We start from the raw sequence: 27,262 nt of genomic DNA on the forward strand, positions 1-27,262 counted from the left end.
TGAACCAGAAAATTCACAGTAACACTGTTTATAGAAGTGAAAACCTGAAAGAACCAAAATACAATCATATACTGTAAAGAGATAGATTCTTCTGAAGTGACGATAAAAGGTTTTCGACAATAAATTAAGTGGAAAGAAAACTGAAGAATAATATTATGTGCAATATGAGTTTAGGGAAAATACACAAATTGTCAATTATGTAGAACAAGGGCAGCAAATTATGGCCCGTGGGCAAAATCTGTCCTGACAACTATTTTTGTTAATAAAGTTTAATTGGAACAAAGCCATACTCGTTTAATTATTTCTGTGGATGTTTTCATAAAATACTACTACATTAAGTTGAGTTACAGTGACAGAGACCACATGGACTGCAAACTATAAAATATTTACTATCTAGTCCTTTACAAAATGTACCAACAATTGCTCTAGAAAGTAAAGCTATACATCCTCCTCCTTATATTTTTATTCCTTCACATTCTACAACAAGCAATTAAGAGGGAGAAAAAACAGAAAATCATGAAAGAAAATAGGGTCTCTGCTCTTCTACCACTTTTTCCATATCTCTATTAAGTTCATAGACACTATTTATAATTTGATTCCAGATCTGTTAGACCCTCTCCATTATCCCCCAACTGTCTACCAGCCACTTTAGAAGCTAATACAATGTCTTGTCTATGATTTTTGGGTAACATCATCAGAGTATTTTTTCAAATGCTATTAAACAATACACATGCAGGCATTAAAGATAAAAACAATCCCTGGTGTAATTTTAAAACCTGCTAATGAATAACTTCCTATGGATCTACAAATAGAGAAAGCAAGGGCTTTCATGAGTGCAGATGTGAAATACTGGCTTGTGCTTCTTAGTCTCTCTCTAGAGACCAAAAACCGCACTGTGAATTTAACATCAATATATTGCCTCACAGCACTCAAACATTAATTGAATTGATTAGTCAATGGCACACCATCCTCCCAGTCCCAAACAAGCAACCTCAAAGTTATTCCAGTCTCTTCTCTCTTCTCTACCACCTTCCTCCGGCCCCTAATCCATCAGCAAATATGGTCAGTATTTCCTATGTAATATTTCCAGATTTAATTTACGTTCTCTATTTCACAGCCATGTACCAAAAAATCAAGCCTTAATCATTTCATCCACATTATTACTGAGTATTTACTCTGATCTTTTAACATTTTTGTCCACAATTCCCTCTGTCTTTTGAATCATTGTCTAATATCTATTCAATAACTACCATACTATAAAGACTAAGAAAGGCACTGAAGATGAGTTGGGGAGAAAGAGAATACACTGAGGTCCTTTGCAGCTTTAAACTCTAATATAAGTGCCGTGGTGGACACACTCTAAGGTGACCTTGAATGAGTCAAGGTCTTATATGATTCCTGCCCCTTTGAGTTCAATCTGGGACTTGCTTCTAGGATAGAATATGGCAAAGATGATGGGATAGTCATTCCTTAATTAGCTTACTTTACACAGCAAAGGTAAAGGGAGAGTGACTCTTGTGATATGCTACATCATAAGGCTCTGCCTTAGCAGAATGGATGGATTGTCCTGCTAACCTTGTGAAAGCTGACATGCTGTCAGAGGGCCATGTGACAAGGGACTACAGACAGTCTCTAGGAGCTGAGATCAGACCCCAGTGACAGCCAGCAAGAAAACAAGGACTTCAGTTCTACAAGTGCAAGGAAGTGAATTATTGCAGACTTGTGAAACCCTGAGTGGAGGATCCAGTTAAGCTGTGCCCAGACACCTGACGCACAGAAACTGTAAGAATAGTAAATGGATGTTGTTTTAAGCTGCAACGTTTGTGGGTAATCTGTTATGCAGTAACACATAAGTAATACAAGTACAATTATATCATAAGAATACATGTGCTATCATAGTTGAGTAGAAGCAAAGATCACTATAAACTTCTCAAGATGAAAAAAGCACCAAAAAGATGAAAAACGCTTTTGAGAGCTAGAGCATAAAAGCTGTTGAGAGCTTAAATAAAGGGCAAGAGCAATAAGGAGAGGAAAGGACATTCTAGACAACAGTATTAACAAAGCTATGAAGAGAAAACATAGGGGTGTTATATTTTCAAGAGAGCAAAAACACCTCTTCCTGCCATTTATTTTTCAAGATGGACACTTACTTGATGGATGGACAGATAGATAATATTCTGTCTTGATGTTTCATTCAATTTTTTTTGTGCTTTAGCATAAAAGTAATATATGTTGTCAAAAAACAACATGGAACACTTCAATAATGAAGCAACAATTGAAAGCCCCCAACCACCTTTCCTGTCCATTTTTCAGAGTAAGTCACTACCATTAATAGTCGATGTTTCTGTCCTTACATTTTTCTAAACTTAAAGAAATATATTGTATCTGTGTACATGTATATATGTAGTAATTACGTATATGTGTATACATATTTATATGATTGTGTATAAAAATATTTTTTAACACTGAAAGAGTTAGACTACACAAACCTGTTTATTTTACTAAATGGTGCACCATTATCACACAGAGGATTTCTGTGGATGAAACATACCATAATTTATTAAACTAGTCCCTCATTCAGAGATCATTCATTCTTTCATTCTGTTCCCTGATTGCTAACATGACCTCTATTTGCCTAGTTACTGAAGCTAGAAATATTGGTCATATTTCACTCTTCTTTCTTCGTCATCCTTCACATCCAATAGACTAAGTATTGTTCATCCTACATCTGCAATAACTCTAAAAAAGCTGGTTCTCTCTATAACATTTTCCAGTGTCCCTCAGGCACTCAACATCATGGCTTCAATTATTACAAGAGCCTCCAATCAAACTTCTTTTTATTATTCTAGCCAATGCTTCATCAGGGTCATCTTTCTAAAATGAAAATCTGATCATCACTATACACTTTCAAAAGTTCTGATCACCCTCCTACGACACAGAAGAAGAGTCAACACCTTTGCATGGCTTAGAAACCAGGCTCATTTTTGCTACTTCTTTAGAATCTACAAGCACTGCTTTCTCAAACATTATACCGTGTACTTTTACATCTCTTTGGATCTGTTCCCACTATTTTCTCAGGCAGGAATGACTTCACTTCTTATTCCATCTTGCCTATCTTATTAATTCTTCAGAGCAAAGTTCAAAAGTCAAATAAATAAAACCTTTTCTGATCCTACAATGCTTTTCCTCCAAATAACTAATCTCCTACGACGGTGCACATGCCTCTTTTGCGATACTTACTACATTATATCATTCCGTGTGACACCATCTACTTACAAATGTCTTCCATTCAAGATTGCACCAACCTTGTATAATTTATCCTTATATCCCCAGAGCACAGAACAGTGCCTGACAATTGCTGGGTGCCCGGCAGTGCTTGTAAAAAAATAAACTCTTTGAACACTCACTGATGCAAGGCAATTCTACGCTACTATACGTGAGAAATACAAAGATGCATAAAACAGTCCACAGGGATTTTACAATCTAATATAAGAAGTTAGGATTGCACGCAAATAGTAAAGTACCTTTGATAAGTACTTAAGGTTCTGAAAACATTTACTTATCTTCTTCAACAAGATACAGCACTTTCCTGGTTTTCTGCCTACTGAGTAGCTGCTTCTTCACTGTCTCCTCTGTTATTGCCTCCTTCTCTGCACTACCTCTAAACTTTGTATGGTCTCAGAGCTCAGTTCCATGCCCTTTCCTCTATCTAAATCATCTCATCCATCCCATGACCCTTAAATCTCACCTACATGCTGCTGCTGATTCCTATATCTCTTAACACTACTCTTGGTTCCCCCGCATTTTCAATTAACATAGCCAACTTAAAACGGAAGGAAACTCTGACATGTGTGACAACGTGGATGACCCTTGAAGACATTATACTGTATGATTCCACTAATATGAGGTACCTAGAGTAGTCAAATTCATGGAGACAAAATGTACAATGGTGGGTGCCAGGGGTGGGGAAGGGGCAGGTAAGAATGGAGAATTATTTAACGGGTATAGAATTTCAGTTTTGCTGAAGATGAAGATGAAACGAATTCTGGAGTCAGTGGTGATGGCTGCAGGACAATGTAAATGTACTTAATGCCACTGAACTGTATGCTTTAAAATGGTTAAGGTGGTAGATTTTATATTATGTATATTTTACTACAGTTAGAAATTAAAATTTTAAAAAATAAACATCTCAGTTAAATGTCACTGTCAAAAAACAAAATAAAAAAACCATAGATCATATCACGCCACTCCTCTACTTAAAAGTCTGTAATGTATTTTTACTTAACAAGATTAAATATAAATTTCTTACCAGAGCTTACAGGGCCTTATGTGATCTGAACCCTGAATATCTCTAACATTTCCAAACCTCACTCTCTCCCTTGCTCCTTATGCTCCAGTCACTCTGGCCTCTTATTTGTTTGAATAATACACAAACATCATTCCCTCCTCAAGGACTCTGTTTTTGCTATTTCTTCACCTTAAAACATTGTGACCCAGAACTCAAACTGGTTGGCAACGTCTCTTCATTCAAATCAAGTGTCACTTCTTCATAAGTCTTCTGCAAACACTCTATATTGGCCTCCCTATAAGCTTTCTCCCCTCTTTACTCTCGTAACATTATCCTGCTTTGTTTCCTTCTAAACACTGATTACTATCTAAATTATCTTATTTGTTCCTTTACTTGTTTATTATCTGTCCTCTCCTCCATGACAGTAGAATCTTACTCACAGTCATATCCTCAGACTCCAGAACAGTGTCTGATACATAGAATACAATCAACAAATAAGTACTAAATAAATGATAGAAAATGAGTGCCAACACCATCCCCAATCTATTTTTTTTCCTTTCTTTATATCCAAACCTTAATTTCCATAAGATACAATTCAATCCTCTTTCTCTCTAAGGAATATTCCGCAATTCGATCCTGCAAAGACTTTTATTTTATGCAAATCTTATACTTAATGCTTATTGCATATATAGCATATATTATACTTGTTTACAGTATCATAAAAATTCTATTAGATTGCTATGTATATTACTCTATTCTCCCCATCAGACCACATTGATTGAGGAAGCACATCTTTTACTTACTCTTCTTTTTCAATCAACCACCTAAGAAGTACTGTTCAGGCAGGCTGTACTCAATCATTATTTGATAAATGTATACTTTGTGGCAATGCTTTAAAGTAAATATTCTCAAGTATCTAAATGTAACTAAGTAATTAATAGCAAAACTCTAGTGCTTTTAGGTTAGACACAATTGTATCAGAAATTTAAATTTGAAACATTTTCACTGCATAATACAAAATACTACTATCTAACCTTACTTATTTAAAAGAACATTATAAATTTTGATTAGGATCTATATAAAGTATTTAATATTACTTCCAAAGAAGAAAGGAAACATAGACACTTGTCCCTGATAATTTACAAAATGCTTTTAAATCCAGTATTTCAGAAGTCCCTTGACTACACGCCTCCCATTTATTTTAAGTTAGACACACAAATATGACTTTTCCTTTCATTACGGAAAATATGTAAATGACTCCACAAATTGAATTAATAAGATATCTAAATGAAGAAACTTTTTTGCTTCTCTAAGGGGCCAATTTTTTCCATCTATATGCATATTTTCCTAAATATACAAAATTTAGCAACTGTAATTTTATCTAAAAGTTGTGGGAGCTTTCCTTCCAACAAAGAATTAGAGACAAATTAAAGCTTTAATTATAGTAAGCAGTCTCAAAATATAATGTTTACTGGAAAGTAGATTAAATCTCTAAATGCAGAGCAAAAAATGATTCACATATTTTAATATTAAGAAGAAAAACTATGTATAATTTATACCTACAGTACAAGGAGGAAAAAAAATGCTTGTGTCAGCCTCAGGAAACAAACAGCCCTATCAAGTGACCAACTAGAAAAGATTCACACTAGAGGTTCAATAAATAACAATAATGATGACAACCTTCTCCCATAACTACATTACAGCCCATTGTCCACATCTGATTATACTAGTCTAGACCTTGGGTAAGCACATACACACATTTTCACCAAGAGTTTTCCAATATTACTGCTCTGTTTCCTGGGCTTTCTGTGACCCCCATTAGCAGCAACTGTCAGATTTTCTCTACTAAACATCTTCACCATTGATGGGAAGCGAAAGTTACCACTTTTTTGCACCCTAACAACTGAGAATGTGGAAGCAATATTCCTGAACTAGCAATCCTTCTAACACGTAATCTCTTTAGAATTAACTACAGAGAATAGTCACAAACTAAATCTGAGAGGAAAAAAATTGCTTCTAAAGTCTCTCTTCAATAATATGAGAATGACTAAAACCTCACTTCTCAGACTATATATCCATGTATTAATATAGCCTTTATTCTTATATTGCAGAATTATTACCTAACTCTCCATGTACCTGCCTTCTTCCTCATATTTCTCTCCCTCTTCCCCCTGCCCCACACAGGTACATGGCACATTCAATAATTCAATATCATAAAAATCCTTAAATTGGTATCACTCTACTCCTTTATGATGTAACGCTCTCAGTAACAAACTTTCAGTAAGAGAAGCAAAGGGTCTAACATCACAGAATACACAACCCTGAAGCCTTAGAAAGAACAGACTAGTAACCAAGAAAAGAACATTTTTAAACAAACTCTAAAAGATTCTTTAACAGGTTTCATATATATTTAAAGCCAATCTAGATCTTTCTCAGTTTAGAACTAGCCCACATGGTACCCACTTTTCTGGAAGCCAATATCCTTTATTAGGAAAGAGCACAATGCATCCATATACTTTATTACAATTGAAATAGCAAATACTCCATAAAACTATTTCTTTCTGAAATTATAAGAACTCAGAAATTTAATATAAATTTCAAATTCAAGATAAATGTCATAGACCGACACTGACCTATTTTTCCAAACTTCTTTTGCACAATAACCCTTAGCTAAGCATTTTAAAACAATAACTCATGGTAGTAGAGAGGCTAGAATGGAAACAGAAGAGCCAGTTTGCAAACTTGCATGTTCTAGATGAAAGAAATTCTTGGGACTATGAAAGAATTTATTCTCATGATTGCGGATATAATGAGAGAGAGAAGCCAGTTTTACGTAAAAAAGCAAACACAATAAGGGAAACAAATGTGCTTATTCCCCAACTTGGAATCCAGTTGAGTATTTCTCGCTTACAAAATATCCAGGATCTTCTATTTTCCTATAACTGCCTTTGTCTCTTCATTGCTAATAGTGTTTGCTAAGCATGTCATAGGAACTTATCCTCTTAAATTCCATCTTGATTACTTTATTTAAAATTGCAACATTCTCTGCCCCACACTGTACCTCTCTCCCCACTTTAACTTTCTCATAGCACTTACCATCTTTTGAAATAATATAAACTTTTTTATTTCTTTATACTCTATCTATGCCAATTACAATACACTGTATGAGAGTGGGAATGTCTATTCTGTCCACTGTTGAATCCCCAGAGCCTAGAACATGGACCAGCACACAGCTGGTGTGCACAAATATTTTCTGAAGGAATGAAGTGAATGACTCTGTCTCCATTTTATTTTCATTTAACTCTTCTCAAAGGTTAGCTCTCTTTCCATTTTCTCCCACCTCTAATTCACCTCCCTTTTTTTCTATACTCATTTACATTTAATATAGTAAATGATTCCATTTATATATAAGCTGCTGTAGTTTTAAAAAATGTGTAAGGCTATGAAACTCCTATACAAACATAACCATATTCTATAAGCATGCTGAATCCACACCACCTTTTTCTGAAAGTTACATACTTTGGCCTTACTGAGAAATGTTAAACAAGAAATCCTGTACCACTAAACACTTAAAGCACTGAAACCTAGTGGACTTCAGCATTTTTAGGGGATGAAAAGCACAATTTAAATATAGGACCACTGTTTTTCAACAATCAGAACAAAACAAACCTAAAAAGTAACCATAGAAAAATCATTTAAATATAAAATCACACATAAAGTTTCCAAACCAAGCTTCAAAATACAAACTGTGTTAAAGGAAATACGTTACATGAATTCTAAACTGAGATCAAGCTAGAAAATTACAAGTGAAAAATAATTCGACCATATGACTGTTTTAAACCAAAACACATGAAGAAAAGAAATAAGAAAAATATGTTTATTCTAATTAAGAGGAGAAAAATTCTAGTCTTCTTTGGTAGCCATTAAACTTTTATAAAATGATAAACACTAACTCAAGTAGTCTAATCTTTAAGAGTAAAGGAATAGCACATACCTCTTTCTAAACAATCCATATAAACTTCTATATCAATTCGATCCAGAGTTAGAATAAATAGAGATGAAAGTTTTCTTTCAACAAATCTTTGAAACAATGACCTCTTACTGTACTCAAAAAATAAGATCATATCTAAACCACTGTTTATAACATTTAAAGGAGCTTTTCTATAAAGTATCTTACTAAACATACAATTTTTAAAATTTAACCAGAAAGTATATGGCTCCTTAAGAAACACTCTAAGAATTCCAAAAGACAAACTCTACTTCAATTCAGATTTTGTCTTTGGTTGGTTCAGATAAGACTACATCCTAGCCACACTGTTTACCTAAGTGCAACAAATACCTTTGTCTTTTTACCAAAATAAAACCTAGATAATGGCCCAGGAGGTCAGAATAAAATGAAATGTGCTTTGCCCTTTCTCTCCCTCCCTTCTCCCTCTCCACCCTCCCTTGTATTCATTCTTCTATTCACTTATTTCACACATATTTATTAGGAATCTATACCTAGAGAGTGAAGGAAAATGCTAGAACTACTAAATGAACGCTCAGAAAGCAGAAGTGCAATCTAAGGAGCTGAATTTTGAAAAGACAGACAAGTGTATTAGTACTAGAAACATTATGTCTTTTATGAAGGCTATTTACATATTCGGATACAAGTCTGAGTTATTGCTGTAATAAGCAGACACTGAGTATCTCTAGAGGATAATTAAGCCACGTTCCCAACAGAATGTGGGATAATCTGCTTTTCTGTGCTTTTCAAGGATGAGAAAAATAAGAGTCATAGCAGCAGATTTAAGACTAAAATCCTAGGAGGCAATGGAAGTTCTCAAAATGTATTTTTAGTAAATGAAACCCAATACTGTAACTATAGGTCATTTATAATTATTTATGCCATTTAACAAATTATAAAATTCAAGATGAGGAATTATATCTTAAAATTTTTAACAAATACTGTATCTTTAAACCAGGTTCCACAGTTCACTACTTTCCTGCTTTTTTTTTTTTTTTTTTCAGGAAGATTAACCCTGAGCTAACTACTGCCAATCCTCCTCTTTTTGCTGAGGAAGACTGGCCCTGAGCTAACATCCATGCCCATCTTCCTCTACTTCATACGTGGGACGCCTACCATAGCATGGCTTTTTTGCCAAGCGGTGCCATGTCCGCACCCGGGATCTGAACCGGCGAAGCCCGGGCCGCTGAGAAGCGGAACATGTGAACTTAACCACTGCGCAACCGGGCCGGCCCCTACTTTCCTGATTTTTACCATCAAAAATTTTAAAACTTTGATCAGACAATGGAATCATGTCTATTTTTTTACTTTAAAATATAAGTGAGAAGAAAAATTAAGAAAATACATAACCCAAAAGACAGCTTGACATTTTAAGCTACAAAATTCTTACTTATAGGAAATAGGCAATGATTTTTCAGAATTCCAGACTATAGTAACAAAAACAGGACCACCCAAATATATACAATATGCACAGTGATCAAGATTTATCCGATGTACTGTTTCTTCTTCTGACACAAGTCAAACAATTGAAGTTATAAGACTTAGCAATGTCTCATAGAGCAGCTCCTTGGTCACAGCTGCCTAAAACAACATCAGGAGCTGAAAATGCTCAAAAAATATTTTTTGGATGGATGGCAGGCAGGTTAGCAGGAAGAAAGAAGGCTATCTAGCAGGTGGATTTATATCGGCCAGCAAAATTAACACTCATATTAAGACACAAGTTTTTAGAAGTGATGTCAACAAAACCACTAAGAATAATAGGAATAAGAAAGACAAATACAAAATCTAAACCCCTTTGTCTAAATGAGAAGAGACTTTTAAGCTTCACTGACAAAGAATTTAATTTAAATCTATAAGCAACAGTTCTATTGGAATTAGTTTAATTAAATACACTGTGCAATTAAATACACTTTTAAAGTGAAGGAAAAATAACTAATATAAAATGAAATCAAGTACACAAATAAATCAAATTAAGCCCAACACACTACATTCAGGTGATCTACCACACCTGAATTCAGTATAACACTGAACACTCAGTTCATTTAAGAAGGTCAAGGGCAATGATGACTTTACTATTTCCTATTAAAGTAGTGCCACAGCATCACACCCTTAATATTCTTTAAAGAATTTTAAACTATTTAAAGAAACGTGTGCCTTTCAAAAAGAATAAAACTCTTTTAGATCAATTACAGGCATATTTAAAATTATGATAAAATTAGAGATGATGGTGACAATAACAATTCAATTTATCATAAAACATGCATAAAAAATTATGATTCAGATGTCCTTGCTAACAAAACATGGACATTTAGTATTTTTAAATCTTTTATTACATGTATGTTTTGTCTTAGTAAAATTTGTCAAAGAAATATCACTTATGTCAGTGATTATTGATTATTTTATTTCTATAAATTTGTTTAAAATGGAGTGTTGTTTACACGACAAATATCAATAATTGAACTCAAAACTATTGAAACAATGTATTTACAGAGGAAGTATCTTATCAATTAAACAGGTAAGTTAAAAGAAATATTTCTACCAGACGACAATTACTTATGTCTAAACTAAGTAACTGATTTGCTAATAACACCCATGAAGTCCGATAAACCTTATGCTGCAGTCTCAGTGTGTAAAGGTCTTCATGTTATTTACACTAATAAAACATTAATCAAGGGCCAAATTTATAGTAGCTACTCTATAAATGAGGTCAAGGCAGGTCAGACTTACATAATAAGAAAAAAAAAGGTTGGCCTCTGCAGTAAAAAGAAAAACGCTTATTATTTATTCTTCTAGCCCCTGGGATTAAGCCCAGGAGCTAAACACTGGAAACTAGTCCACAAATACATCCATAGCTATGTAAACTCATTTAACCTCAATGTATTGAATCTTTATAAAAGGAAAGCCAAATCCATTGTTTCAGGAAAATAAATCTCTGAACTGTTCCTTTAAAATATATTCTACCCTCTAAATAAAGCGATAAAAATTTCAAATACTACCTCCACTATTTCACAAATAAATGTTAGTTTTCTTTCCACCACTGTTTATTTATAACTTTTACTTTAAAAAGTAAAGTTTTCAAAATTTTACTAAAAGAAGTAGTTTTTACTTCTTTACTCAAGTGAAAATGTTTCCAGCCACAGAAGGCTACCAAATTTAAAGAGAGTAAGAAAAGCAAAGGTAAGAAATCAGAAAAAAGGTATTATAAAACCCATGATCATAGATGATATAAAAACAAATAAGTTATTCAAATAATTGTTTCTCCAACAAGAATCAGCTGGATACAGATACTTGAGAATTCATTTCCTCACAAAATATAGAAAAATTTTAATGTAAAATATTTTATTATATGTATGTATATTTTCTTTTCTCCTGACAAAAATTCTCAAAGAAATACCACTTGACTACTGTCAAGATTATCTCTATAAAATGAATTTATGTTTCAGAAAGAATGATGTTTACATGAACGATATCAATAATTGAAATCAAAGCTATAAAAACAATGTACTTATAGAGTAGATATCTTATCAATTAAACACAAATATTTACTGAATTTGCAAGACACTTTTCAAAGAGTCAGCAATGCAACCAAAAACAAGAGACAGGGGGCAGGCCCAGTGGTGCAGCAGTTAAGTTCGCAAGTTCCACTTCAGCGGCCCCGCAGGTCGCCAGTTCAGATCCCGGATGCGGACGTGGCACCCCTTGGCAAACCATGCTGTGGTGGGCGTCCCACATAGAAAGTAGAGGAAGATGGGCATGGATGTTAGCTCAGGGCCAGTCTTCCTCAGCAAAAGGAGGAGGATTGGCAGCAGATGTTAGCTCAGGGCTATTCTTCCTAAAAAAAAAAAAAAGAAAAAAGAGAAGAAAAAAAACAACAAGAGACAGGAGGATTGCCCTCACGGATAATACACTTTACAGGAGAGATAGACAACAAAGATAAACATGGGAGGAAGATAAGAGATATGGCGAAAGAAATTTAAGAAATGAGGTAAAAAGTAATTTGGGTAACAGATTTCAGGGGAGACTTCTCTAAGGAGGTAACATCTGAGCTGGGACTTAAATTAAAAGGAAGAAGACATGTAAAGACCTAGGGGTGAATCTTCCAGCGACGGTGGAATAAAGAGAGATCAACAAAAGCTCTCCCAGAAAAACAAGCGTGAATTGTAGAATAACAATCATTTCAGGGTTCTGAAAATTGACTAAGGCAAACAAAAATACCATAATAATTTTATTGACAAAAATTTGAGAAACACTGAGTAAGAAGAAATGGAGTCTGTGACAAGCTTTTCTGGGAATGCCCCACCCAAACACCATAGATATAGTAGTTCCACCAGGCTGTGGCTGCTTATGGAAACCAGAACTTCACTGCCAGAGAGAGCTTACTTGATTTGAAAGAGAAGGCAGAAAATGCATACCAAGCTGAAAACAATAAAAGCCTACAGCTCTCTTATACTGAAATTACATTTGCAGTTAGGGTGAGCAGGAAACCGGAGAACAAAACAGAAATTGAAGAGGGAAATCCTGAAAATGAAATAGCCACAGCTATATATTAGATAGCTTAATAAGAATTTCACATATCCGTGGCTGTCTAGGTCCCTAAGCACACATACAGTGTAGAAATGAAAATGATTAAAGGGGAGTAAAAGATGGAACAGAGATAAAAACTGCCCCAAATTTGAATGTGTTCATCAATTCAAACACAGATCTACCAGCCATATGTGATCAAAAGTTTCAGCAAGACTTTTGACCAATCATTCCCTGACCTCTAATCTGTGAATGAATAAGAGTGACTCCTAAAAAGTCAGACTAAAAAACAAAAATAAGAATTTTGAAAAAGCTAAGCAGCAACATTAATAGCACCATACCACAAGAGAGACATATTCTGCAAATTAAGCCCAAGAAAGTAACTTTTAAAAATAAACAAATAAAACTGAATCTAACAATTGTAAAAAGAATTACACACCAGGACAAAGTGGGAATTATCCCAGGAAGGCAAAGCTGGTTCAACATTACAAAATCAATTAATGTAATCCATTACATATCAATAAGCTAAAAAGAAAAATCACATGATCATATCAATAGATGCAGAAAAAGCTTTTGACAAAATCCAATGCCCTTTCATGATAAAAACTCTCAGTAAACTAATAGTAGAAGGAAATTTTCTCAACTTGATAAAGAATATCTACCCAAAAAACCTACAGCTAACATCATACTTACCGGTGAGAAACTCGAAACTTTCCAACTAAGACTAGTACAAGGCAAGGATGTCCCTTCTCACCACTCCTTTTAAACATCATACTAGAAATTCTAGCTAAAGCAATAAGAAACGAAAACATCCCACAGATTGGGAGGAAGACAGAAGACTGTCTTTGTTCACAGATGACATGATTGTCTACGTAGAAAATCCAAAACAACTGACAAAAAACTCCCGGAACTAATAAACAATTATAGTAAGACTACAGGATACAAGGTTAATATACAAAATTCAACTGCTATCCTATATAACAACAATGAACAAGTGGAATTTGAAATAAAAAACACAATACCAATTATATTAGCATCCCAAAACATGAAATACTTAGGTATAGACCTAACAAAATATGTATAAGATATATATGAGGAAAAATCAGATGCATAAAATCAAAGAATTAAATAAATGGAGAAATAATCCATACACATAAATTGGTTGTTGTTAGTGCCGTCAAATCTATTCCAACTCCTAGCATCCCCATGTACAGAAGAGTAGAACTCTGCCTGGTCTTTTTGGACCATCCTCTCACCTCCTGATGCTATATCAGACAACTCTCCACTTCTATTCATAGGGTTTCCATAGCCAATTTTTTCAGAAATGGGTAGCCGGTCCTTCTTCCTAGTCTGTCTAGCCTGGAAGTTCCATTGAAACTTGTCCATCATAGGTAACCCTGCTGGTATTTGAAATGCCAGTGCACAGCTTTCAGCATCACAGCAACACAAAGTCACCACAGTATTACAACCAACGGGAAACAAATCCAGGCTGTGGCAGTGACAGCACTGAATCTTAACCACTAGACCACCAGGGCTGGCACATGTTCATAGATAGGAAGACTCAATGTTGTCAAGATGTCAGTTCATCCCATCTTGGCCTATAGATTCAATGTAATCCCATTCAAAAACCCAGCAAGTTATTTTGCAAACAAACTGGCTTTGCAGTTTATATGGAAAGGCAAAAGCCCAGAATAGCCAACACAATATTGAAGGAAAAGAACAAAGTTGGAGGATTGACACTAACTGACTTGGAGACTTACTATAAAAGTTATAGTAATCAAGACAGTGTGGTATTGGTGAAAGAACAGACAAACAGATAAAGGGAACAGAATAGAGAACCTAGAAATAGACCCACATAAACAAAGTCAACTGATCTTTGACAAAGAAGGAGTAAAGGCAATACAATGGACCAACCATAGTCTTGTCAACAAATGGGGCTGGAACAACTGGACATTCACATACAAAAAAATGAATCTAGACACAGACCCTACACCCTTCACAAAAATTAACTCAAAACGGATCACAGAAGTAAATAGAAAATGAAAAACAAAAAAAAAATCCCAGAAGATAACATAGGAGAAAACCTAGATGACCTGGGTATGGCAGTGACTTTTTAGATCCAAAACCAAAAGCATGATCCATGAAAGAAATAGTTGATAAGCTGGACTTCATTAAAATAAAAAACAATTGCTCTGCAATAGAAAACGTCAAGAAAATCAGAAGACAAGACATAGACTGGGAGAAAATATTTGCAAAAGACACATCTGATAAAGGACTGTTATTCAAAACATACAAAGAACACTTAAAATGCAACAACAAGAAAATAAACAACCCAATTATAAAATGGGCCAAGACTTTAACAGACACCTTGCCAAAGAAGATACACACATGGCAAATTAGCAAATGAAAATATGCTCCACCACATGTTATGTTATCAGGGAAATGCAAATTAAAACAACAATAAGATATCACTATACACTTATTGCTACAGCCCAAATCCAAACCACGGACACCACCAAATCCTGACAAGGATGTGGAACAACAGGGACTCTCATTCATTGCTGGAGGGAATGCAATAAGGTACAGCCATTTTGAAAGATAGCCTGGTGGTTTCTTACAAAACTAAACATTCTCTTACCATACAATCCAGAAATCACACTCCTTGGTGTTTAGCTAAAGGAGCTGAAAACTTATTTCCACACAAAAACCTGCACACAGATATTTATTGCAGCTTTATTCATAATTGCCAAAACTTGCAAGTAACCAAGATGCCCTTCAGTAAATGAATGGACAAATAAACTGTGCTATGTTCAGACAATGAAATATTATTCAGCACTAAAAAGAAATGCACTATCAAGCCATGAAAAAACATGGAGGAACTTTAAATGCATATTACTGAGTGAAAGAAATTAATCTGAAAAGGCAAGACTATAGCGACAGTAAAAAGATCAGTGACTGCCAGGGGTTGTGGGCGAGGGAAGAACAGGCAGAGCACAGAGCATTTTTAAGGCTGCAGAAATACTCTGTATGATACCCTAATGATGGATACATGCCATTATACATTTGTCCAAACCCACAGAATGTACAACACTAAGAGAAAATCATAACGTAAACTATGAACTTTGGGTGAATATGATGTGTCAATGTAGGGTCTCCAATTTTAACAAATGTACCACTCTGTTGGGAATGCTGATTATATGGGAGGCTATACATATGTGGGGTCAGGGCGTAAACGAGACATTTCTGTACCTTCCCCTCAATCGCTGTGAATCCAAAACTGCTCTAAAAAAAAAGCCAAAGCAAAAACAAAAATGAAAAGAAAATATTGGAGAAAATCAACAAGTAAAAGCCAGCAACAAAAACGCTCAGATGAAAAATAGAGAAAACTAGAATCCAAAATTGCTATATTATAAATAGTCATTTTAAAAAAAAAATCCATTGTATGTATATATCATATATCACATTTTCTTTATCTATTCATCCGTCTACAGATATTTAGGTTGATTCCGTGCAACAACTTAGATGAACACTATACTAAGTGAAATAGCCAAACATAAGACAAATACCATATCACTAATATGAGGAATCTAAAATAATCAAACTTTAGAAGCAGAGAGTAGAATGGCGGTTACCAGGTGCTTGGGGGAGGAAGAGATGGGAGATCTTAGTCAAAGACTCCAAAGTTTGTTATACAAGATGAGTAAGTCCTAGAGAGCTACTGTATAGCATAGTGCCTATAGGTAATAATACTGTATTATATACTTAAAAATTTGCTAAGATAAAAATTTGCTAAGAGGGTAGATCTTATATTAAGTCTTCTAATAATAATTATTGTTCTTAATAACAATAATAACAGACATACAAAAAAATAGGAAAATGATTCATAGTGATGACCCCAAGCAGTCACTGAAAACTCTCTCTAAGTAGGACCAGATATTGGATTTAGCAGACAAATATGTCAAGGTAACTATTATAAATATGTTCAAAGAACTTAAGGCAATCATACTTTAAAAATAAAAGAAAATATGACAAGGAATACACAAAAAGTAAATAAAAAACAAAGAATCAGAATCTATTAAAAAGAAGGAAATGGAAACTCTGTTGTTTAAAGAGACTATAATCAAAAGGAAAAATCCTAAGTGAATTGAATCACCAGCAAATTTGAGATGGCAGAAGAAATCAGTGAACTTGTAGACACAGCAATAGAATTTATCCATTGAAGAACAGAGAGAAAAAGACTGAAAGACAAATTCCTCATAGACCTGTAGGATAACGTAAAATATGCCAACATACATGTAATGGGAGTCCCAGAACAAGAGGCAAGGTAGATAAGCGTAGAAAAAACATGTGAATGATGACTGAAATTTTTCCAATTTTTATGAAAAGCATTTATCTACAGATCCTAGAAGCTCAAGGAGCTCTAAGCAAGATAAATACCACCAAGCACTGCAAAGTCTCTGAGGCTTTACTCTACTTGTAAGCTAACAAGTTAGCTTGTCTGAGTTTCATGGATGCTGACAGAAGATATGAGAATCTGGAGTCAGAAACAAACGACAGTTTATTCTTCTTAGCAACAGCTGTAGCCAGAGTACCAGCATTTGTGCTGGTACTTCTAAGTCCTGGTTCCCTAGGGTAAAAAGGTCCAAGAAACACTTGGATATGCGGTCAAGTGTGTAAAAGGAGAGAAACCCTGACCTTAGGGCACCTGAATCTCTTCTGATGGCCAGTAGGCCTGCTTACCTTCGCCTCAGAGGGAGATGACATCATTATCATCATCATTGTCGTCATTATCAATATAGATAGTAAACAACCCTGCTTTATTATTACTATTATTATTTTTGACAGCAAACAACCCTTTTCTTTGCTCCAGATGGAGACACTATTTCTATATTCCAGGGTTATGTGCTATATAAACATCTTTGAAATGATAGTGCAGAACAAAAGGATTTGGTTGTTCTAACTTGCAAGACATGCAGAAATGTGAGAGATCAATAGAGAATTATCTCCCAACAAACACAAAGGGACCCTCACCTAGACATGTCTTATTCAAACTGCTGTGAAACAATGATAAAGAAAAAGGCTGAAAGTAGCTAGGAAAAAAGGATTCATCATATACAGGAGAACAATAATACAATTAAAGGCTGACTTCATATCAGAAAATTTGGAGAGCTTATAACACATTCAAATATCAAACAAGAACTCCATATATAGCAAAACTATCTTTCAAAAATGAAAATAAACACTTTGGGAAAAAAGTTTAGTAGTTGTTCAAAAAGTTAAATAGAGTTAACATATGACCCAACAATTCTATTAATAAGTATTTACACAGGAGAAGTAAAAATTTATATCCATACAAAAACTCAAATACTTATAGGACCATTATTCACAACTGCCAAAAAGTGCAAACAACCAAAATGTCTATCAACTGTCCATTCAATGTATGAATAAAATATGGTATATCTATAAAATAAGATATTATTCAACAATAAAAAAGAATGCAATTCTGACACATGCTGTAACATAGATGAACCTTAAAACATGTGAAGTGAAAGAAGCTAGTCACAAAAGCCCACATATTGTATGACTGAATTTTTTTTCTTTAAAATTGGTCCTGGGCTAACATCTGTTGCCAATCTTTTTTTTTTTCCTTCTTCTCCCCATAGCTCCCCAGTACATAGTTGCACATTCTAGACGTAGGTCCTTCCAGTTCTGCTATGTAGGACGCCACCTCAGCATAGCTTGATGAGCAGTACTAGGTCCGCACCCAGGATCCAAACTGGCGAAACCTGGGGCCGTGGAAGCAGAGCATGTGAACTTAACCACTCAGCCACGTCCCTGTATGACCGCATTTATACGACGTGTTCAGAACAAGAAAATCTATAGTCAGAAGTTGCTGCCTAGAGCTGGGGGAAGGGAAGAATGAGGAGTGACTGCTAATTAGCACAGATTTTCTTTTTGAGGTGATGAAAATGTTATAAAATTAGATTATGGTGATGGTTGCACAACTCTGAGTATACTAAATACCATCAAAATTGTACACTTTAGATAGGTAATCTGTATGGTATGTGAGATATCACTGTATGTGATATTTGTTTATAAGATATACAATAATATATACAACAAAAAGAACACAAATGATGGGGCTGGAAATGGAACTATATTAGAACAAATTTACTACATTTTAGTGAAATTAAGTTACTATGAATCAGAAATAGATTCTGCCAAATTAAAATGCTTCATGCAATCCTTAGAGCAACCAATAAGCAAATCATTTCAAAAAAACGATTAAAAAAATTACAGGAGTTAAAATAGTACACTTAAAAATATTTATTTAGCACAACAAAAAAGACATGTGATATATATAGAAAACAAACAGCAAATGGCTAGTGTAAATTGAACCATACTAATAATTAAATCAAATATGAACAGACTAAACAGAGGCAGGGGTTGATATACTGGATAAAAAAGCATGATAATAACATTATGTTGTCTACAAGAGAGACATTTTAGATTCAAAGACACAAATAAATTGAAAGTAAAAGCAAAGAGTAACCATAAAAGACCTAGGTAGCCTTATTAATATTACACAAACTAGACTTGAAGTCAAGAAATATTAATAAACTTAAAGAGGGATGTTTCATAATGAAAAATGAGTCAATAAATCAGGAAGATATAACAATTACAAATACATATGCAAATAACAACAGAGACCCAAAGTACATAAAGTGAAACCTGCCAGAACTAAAAAGAAAAAAATAGGCAATAATTTAAAAAAAGACAAAATCATCCCATTTGCAACAATGTGGATGGACATTGAGGGTATTATGTTAAGCGAAATAAGCCAGACAAAGAAAGACAAACACCACATGATTTTACTCACATGTGGAAGATAAACAAATGGATAAGGAGAACAGATTAGTGGTTACCAGAAGGGAAGGGGTTGAGGGGTGAGTGAAGCAGGTAAAGGGGCACATATGTATGGTGATGGACAAAAACTAGACTATTTGCAGTTAGCATGATGTAGTCTATACAGAAACTGATATATAATAATGTATGCCTGAAATTACACAATGCTGTCTATACAGAAACTGATATTTAATAATGTACACCTGAAATTACAGAACGTTATAAACCAATATGACCTCAATAAAATAACTTTAAAATAAAAGGTAATTCAACAATTATAGTTGAAGATTTCAATACCTCAATCTCAATAATTAATAGAACTAGAAAATGTATGAGAAAGGGTTTTCTGAAGACCTGAAGACTTGAATGGATACTATAAACCAACTTAACCTAAGTGATATTTATAGAACACTCCATGCAATGCGAGAATATGCATTTTTCCAGTATGTTTGGGACATTCTCCAGATACAGCATGATCTAAGAAATAAAAGAAGTCTCAATAAATTTAAAAGAACTGAAATAATTAAAAGGATATTCTCACATCACAGGAGAATTAAATTAGAAATCAAAATGGAAAGACAATTGGGAAACTCCAAATATGTGGATATTAACACAAAATAACCCATTGGTCAAATTAGAAATCACAAGGAAAATAAGAAAACATTTTGAACTAAAAGAAAATGAAACAAAGCATATCGGAATTTCTGGAGCACAGCTCAAGAAGTACTGTTAGAAATGCATAGCTGCAAACACCCATATCAGAAAAGCAGGAAGGTCTCAAATCAATAATATAAGCTTCCAAGTTAAGAAACTAGAAAAAGAAGAGTAAACTAAACTGAAAGTAACAGAAGGATGGAAATAATAAAAACGTAAACAGAAATCAATGAAATAGAAAACAGAAAAAAAGGAAAAAAAATCAATTTAAAAAATGTTGGTTCTTTTGGGAGGGGGGGGAATCCCAACAAAATAAATATACCTTTAGCTACACTGACTGAGAAAAAAAACACAAATTACCAAAAATAGGAATGAAAGAAGGACCATCACTAACACCTACAGAAATTAGAAGGACTATAAAAGATTATTATGAACTCTCTGCCACACAATAAACAACTTAGATTAAATGGTCATATTCCTAAAAAGATACAAATTTCCTCATTTGACTCAGAGGTAAAAAAATATGTGAACAGACCCACAACAAGTAAAGTAACTGAATAAGTAATTTAAAATCTTGCCACAAAGAAGAACCTAGGTTTGGGTGGCCTCACTGGAGAATTCTATAAAATATTTAAAGGAGATATTAGTAACAATCCTACACAAACTCTTTCAGCAAATAGAGGAATAGGAAACATTTCCCAACTCATTCTATGAGGCCAGTATTATCCTGATACCAAGCCAGATACACAAATCACAAGAAAATTATAATCAACTTATTCATAAAAATAGACACAAAAATCCTTAACAATATATTAGTAAACTGAATCCTGCAACACAGTAAAAGGATTATATACTACGACCAACTAGAATTCATGCCAGGAATGTAAAGTTTTAACATCAAAACATCAATTAATATAAATCAATATATTAATAAAGAGCAAAATCTACATGATCCTCTTAATAGACAAAGAAGGAAACATTTGTCAAAATACAACATTCATTCATGATAAAAACTCTCAATAAGCGAGAAACAGAAGAAAACTTCCTCAACCTGATAAAGAGCACCTACAAAGAACTTTCAGCTAACTTACTACTTAATAGTGAAAGACTGAATGCTTTCCCTCTAAAATAAGGAATTGGGCAAGGATGTTCAGTATCATTCTGGAAGTTCCAACCAGTACAATCAGAAAAGAAAAAACAATGAAAGATTGAAAAGGAAGAAGTAAAACCACCAATTGTTTTTCACTGTCACTGTAATTCTTTATATACAAAAGGCTAAGGAATCTAAAAAACAAAGCAAATAAATTAGAAGTAATGAATAAGTTTAGCAAGGTTGCAGCATATAGGATCAATATACAAAAATAATTTAAACTTTTACATACTAATAGTGATTAATCTGAAAATGAAATGAAAAAAGGAATTCCATTCTCAGAAGCTTCAAAAAGAATAAAATACATAGGAATAAATTTTTTTAAAGTGTAATGTTTATATACCAAAAACTTTGCCATTACTTTAAAGATCTAAATAAATGGAGTGACATTCCATGTTCACGGATTAGAAGCCTCAAAATCCTTAAAATGCCAATTATCCCCAAGCTAATCTATAAAGTTAAGGCAATCCCTATCATAAGTCCAACAGACTTTTTTGTAGATGTTAACAAGCTGATTCAAAACGTATATGGGAATGTAAATGATCTAAAATAGTCAAAACAATTTTTAAAAGAAACATAAAGACCCTGAACTCACCCAATTTCAAAACTAATTACAAAGTTACAGTAATAAAGACAATGCAATACTGTCATAAAGACAGATAAAGAGATCAATGGAACAGAATTGCAAATCCAGAAATAAATCCCTTACATTTATGGTCAATTGATTTTCAATAAAGATGATAATTTAGTGGGTAAAGGATGACCTTTTCAACAAATGGTGCTGAGATAATCCAATATCTATGTGCAAAAACTGAACTCAGACTTTTATCTCACATCATAAAAAAAATTAACTCAAAATGAATCATAGACTTAAACGTAGGCACTAAAACTATAAAATTTCTAGAAAACAAAATATGTTCAAAAGTCAGAAGTCATACAATGACATTTACAAATGAGCAAAAGATATGCACATTTTTCCAAACAAGATATATGAATAGACAATTAGTACCTGAAAAACCACTCAACATTATTAGCCAATAGGGAATGTAAATAAAAACCACAGCAAGATACCCACTAGGCTGACTCTTAAAAAGTTAAACATAGACTTACCACTCAACCCAGCAATTCTACTCCTAGGCATCTACCCAAGAGAAATGAAAACATATGTCTACACAAAGCCTTGTAAAAAATACTTATAGCAGTATTATTTATAATAGCCAAAAACAGAAAGCAATCCAAATTAACCACTGAAGATATAAACAAAATGCGGATATCCATACAATGGAATACTACTAATCAATTGCAAGGAACAAAATTCTGATACATGCTACAAAATGAGCACAATCACCAAGAATTATTATGAGAACAGTGTTCGCAGAAAGTGACAGTGATCCAAGAACTAAAATCATTGAGAAATAAATGGGAATTATTTGGGAGCATGTAGAGACATCAATGATGAGCAATAGTAAGTGGTATAGTCTACAGAAATGAGATTCAAGCTGACCAAGATCCTGGTCTGTTAGTTCCCTTGAACTCCTCTCCTTCTATGATCTTGTCCTCCATCCTACCTCAGCCCTTTATTGCATGGTCATATGCCAGACCTCATCATTTCCAATAACTGAGTGGCCTTGGTTCTATTCATCCCGCTCTCTAATTACTACCTCTCATGTTTATACCTCACTCATTCTACTATACCAGTTCTAACAGTCATTAGCTCTCCAATCCATCCATCTTACCATTTTCTTTAGTCACTCTCCTCTTTGATGTCCTCTCTCCTCGTTATCCAGCTGAATAATCACAGTCATGTGGTCAGTGATTATAATCACTTTCCTGCATAAAATTTGACTCCCTTGTCCTTCCTCCCTCATACTCACCTGGCAAAACCTAAATCCTTTTAAACCCAACTCTCACTCTATTCCATATTTACCTACTAGCTTCTGCAACTACATAAAATGTCTTTGCATGTTACCATAAATGACCCACCCATGCTCAACTTTAAGCCAATCCTACTGGTTTGTTTAAAAATTCCCCTATTCTCTAATCTACTCAAAAAGGCCACTCCAGAAATTCCCATCTCTCTCTCCTACATAAATTTCTCCACTCATCACCATGAAACTATGTTGTCTTATTGTCATTTTTTAAAACCTTATTTCCCTTGACTCTATTTCCCCCTACCAGCTACTGCTCCATTTTATTTTTGCTCCCCTTTGTAGCAAAACTCCTCTAGAGAAATGTTTATACACATTCTCTAGTACTCTTCTCCCATTCTTTTCTTCTTTTCAAATCCTCTGCAAATAGGCTTTTTTCCACACCACTCTCCAAAAACTATTCCTGTTCAAGTCAGAAACAACTTCTAAGCCAGTGGTCAAATTTCAGTCACACTTCTACCACCTTAATGATTTCATCTAGTCTCAAGACACTAAATACCATCCATATGCTTATAAAACTCAAATTTACATCTCTAGTCTGAAGAAATAACTAGCCACTGCCTATTTAACATCTCTACTTGGATGTCTACTAGAGATCCAAAAACCAGTATTTCCAAAAATGAACTCCTGATCTCCCCCAATAACTGCTTTATCCATAGCTTTTTCCATCCTGATTGATAGAAACACCATCTTCTCAGCTGCACAGGTAAAAAATCTTAAGAGTAATACTTGACTCCCAGCTTTCTCTCACAACCCACATCCAACCATTAGTAAATCTTATTGGCTCTATCTTCAAAATATATTCATAATCCTACTACTTCTTACCTCCTCTATAGTACAAGTTATCATCATGTTTAACTAGAATTACTACAGTAGATCCCTAATCGATCTCTTCACTTCTATCCTTAGATTCCTACATGCATCAACCACAGTGATCTTTTAATACATAAGGCAGATTGTTTCCCGCCTCTACTCAAAATCCTGCAATGATTGTCATTTTCCACAGAATAAATTGCAAAGGCTCTATTCAAAATCTTGCCTTATGTTATCTCTCAGACCTCATTTCTTACTTTGCTCCACTTTGATTATTTTGTTCTTGCTATACTGGCCTCATTCCTCAAACATGCCAGGGAAGCTTTTATCTGAATACGAGCTGTTCCCTAGGACTGGAATGCTTTTCCTCTACATGCCCTATGGTTAACTCCTTCTCATCTTTCAAGTACTAGCTTAAATGTCACTTTTTCAATGAGCTCTGTCTGAACTCTCTATTTAAACTGCAAACCATGCCAACCCTTTATACTTCCTTCAAAAATCTACATTCCCCTCAACTTGTTTCATATTATCCTTTTCCATAGTACTTACCACATTTCACATATGATATAACTATTACTTTTTTTTGTTCATTGTTCATAGTCTGTCAATGATTGTTGGAATGTAAGATCTACAAAAAAAAGGATCTTTATCTGTTTTATTTATTGCTGTATACCCAGCATCAAGGACAATTCATAGTACAAAGCCAGTGCATAATAAATATTGGCCAAATGAATGGATGAAGAAACGGAGGCTCAGAGAAATAATAGTACTTTTCAAATAGCAAAGCTGAAAACATGAACCCAGGGCTAACTTCAAAGCCAATAATATTTATCACCAGGCTGTGTTGTCTTATCTATTAAACTTAACAGTAACTTGTACAATTGAGGGTATTTATACTTAGCAGAGCCTATACTAATCAAAACCGACTTACATAACAAGTTTTCTTTAAAAAAGAACCAAGAATTTTCTTTAAACAAGTCCTATAAATTATAGAAAATCTGTTAATTACTGTTTTGTATTAAGTAGAACAAGGACATATTCAATCAACAGCTCTCACCACCAAACTCTTTTTCTATATATAAACTTTAAAAGTATCTAATACCACAGTTGAAATTCAGCCAAACAGCTATTTACTTTTTTGATGAATAAGCACTTTGAAATTTTTGCTAAAAGTAAGACTAAATTTTTAGTCATTCACTCATTGAGAAATATTTATTGATTTCCTCCCACTTGACAGACTCCAGACTACAATTTAACTCTATCTCTCACATGGATCACAGGAATAGCCTTGCCACTGTTCTTGATTTCAATCAGGTCTCCTCTCCTTCAACTCATGCTATACATTTCTGCCAGTTATCTTTCCAAAACCCAAATATCATAATGATATTCTTTTGCTTAAAATCTTCCAAGCCTTTCTATCACCTTTAGATAAAAGTCAAAATATGCTACACTAGGCCTTTTATGATCCAGAAATCCAATTCTATTCCAACAGTTCACACACACACGCACACTTATTCTATACAGCTTCCCACATCACAGTGTCTTCAGATATTCTATTCCCTCTGTTTGGAATGCTTTTCAGACACACGTCCTCCAATTTACCCATAATCCCCACTTTCGCAATGTCTACATGACTAACCCTACTCATCTATGAAAACACATCTCAAGAATCATGTTCCCTGAGGAAGTTTTACTTAATTCTTTCATACTAAAATTGTGGAGTCTTTCTCTTTTTTCTCACTCCTACCTTAGTTACCTGTACTTAAATACTTCTAGCACAGAATTTAGCATAAAGTATTGTAATTGCAGGTTTATTTATTTGTTTCCAATACTAGTCTCTGAGCACCTATAATTATTTGCTGCGTGGAAGAATTTTAGTAGTATTTAACATCAAATAAAGTTATCAATACCCTTTTATCTAACATTAATGAGACACAGGCTGGACTCCTATTTACTAGTTCAAATAGTTCCTACAGTGATGGCATCAGTCTCTCAACACTAGCTAGAACACTATAAAGAAACATTCTTAAACAGTAATTTTGTTTAGAATCCTATTTCGAATGGCAGTCAATAACCTATAACCTGGGTGTTCAGTTCTCTTAATCCAAAATCATTTGCCACAAAAAAGACACAAAGTAGTCCACTCTTTATTTCCTCAATTTACTTTTATCTTTTAATTCTCTAACTCTCTTAAATCTTTTTTCTCCCTTGTATCTTTCTTTTCATCTCTGTACTTTCTTTTCTTTCCAACTCCTGAATTTTCTTTCCTTTAATTCTTCTATCTCTATTCTTTAAATGGAAACCATACTAACTTTCTCCCTCTTTCCACTTTCTCATCATATCACAACATAAAACAAAACATGCACCCCCACTTACAACTAGGCCATGATATAAGAGAGCTAATATAGAACATCTTAGTCTAATTATTGACTCTGTAAATATAAAAGAACCTTATAGGAAGAGGAACTGAGTATCAGTTTTCCTTATATCTGCTAATAGAATCATCAGTTTACTTTTACCAAACTCAGCCTTACTTCATGAAAAATAAAGACAGAAACTTTATCATTAAGCATTTAACCACGAAAAAAAACAGAAAATGATTAGATATTAACATATTTGTAATAATTAATATCTGAGCTCCACATTAATGACTACAAAAACAATAAACGTAGTACACAAAAATATCACTTCCAATGGCAAAAATACAATAAGATTTTAAAGTAAAATATAAATGGATATAAAATAGATTACCTTCCTTCATTGACAAGTTCAATAAAAGCAAGGCCTGCATTCTTCTGAATAGAATTCTGCCACTCCTAAAAAACAGCAGAAAATAGCTAAACAAATTTCACTCAGTAGGTTATTTCTTTAAGACAATAATTATGAAAAACATCATCCATATCAATTTCATACCTTAGCTTTTAAAGGAAAAGTTTTATTAAACATGCTGCCTATCCAATGCCGTCCCACGGACACATGAATAGTTGATATTAAAA

The 27,262-nt window shown here is 33.9% G+C and overlaps 1 protein-coding gene across 9 annotated transcripts in view; it reads right to left on the reverse strand.

The window, feature by feature from the left end:
- LRBA (LPS responsive beige-like anchor protein) overlaps nucleotides 1-27,262 on the reverse strand; it is a 705,137-nt gene that overhangs the window by 431,783 nt on the left and 246,092 nt on the right. For all 9 annotated transcript variants that reach the window (XM_070504873.1, XM_070504881.1, XM_070504880.1 and 6 more), the window contains exon 35: nucleotides 27,018-27,082. In XM_070504873.1, coding sequence (XP_070360974.1) covers nucleotides 27,018-27,082 — 65 coding nt within the window. The remainder of the gene's footprint in view (nucleotides 1-27,017; nucleotides 27,083-27,262) is intronic.

Source organism: Equus asinus, chromosome 3 (assembly GCF_041296235.1).
Source record: "Equus asinus isolate D_3611 breed Donkey chromosome 3, EquAss-T2T_v2, whole genome shotgun sequence".
Classification (NCBI taxonomy): Eukaryota; Metazoa; Chordata; class Mammalia; order Perissodactyla; family Equidae; genus Equus; species Equus asinus.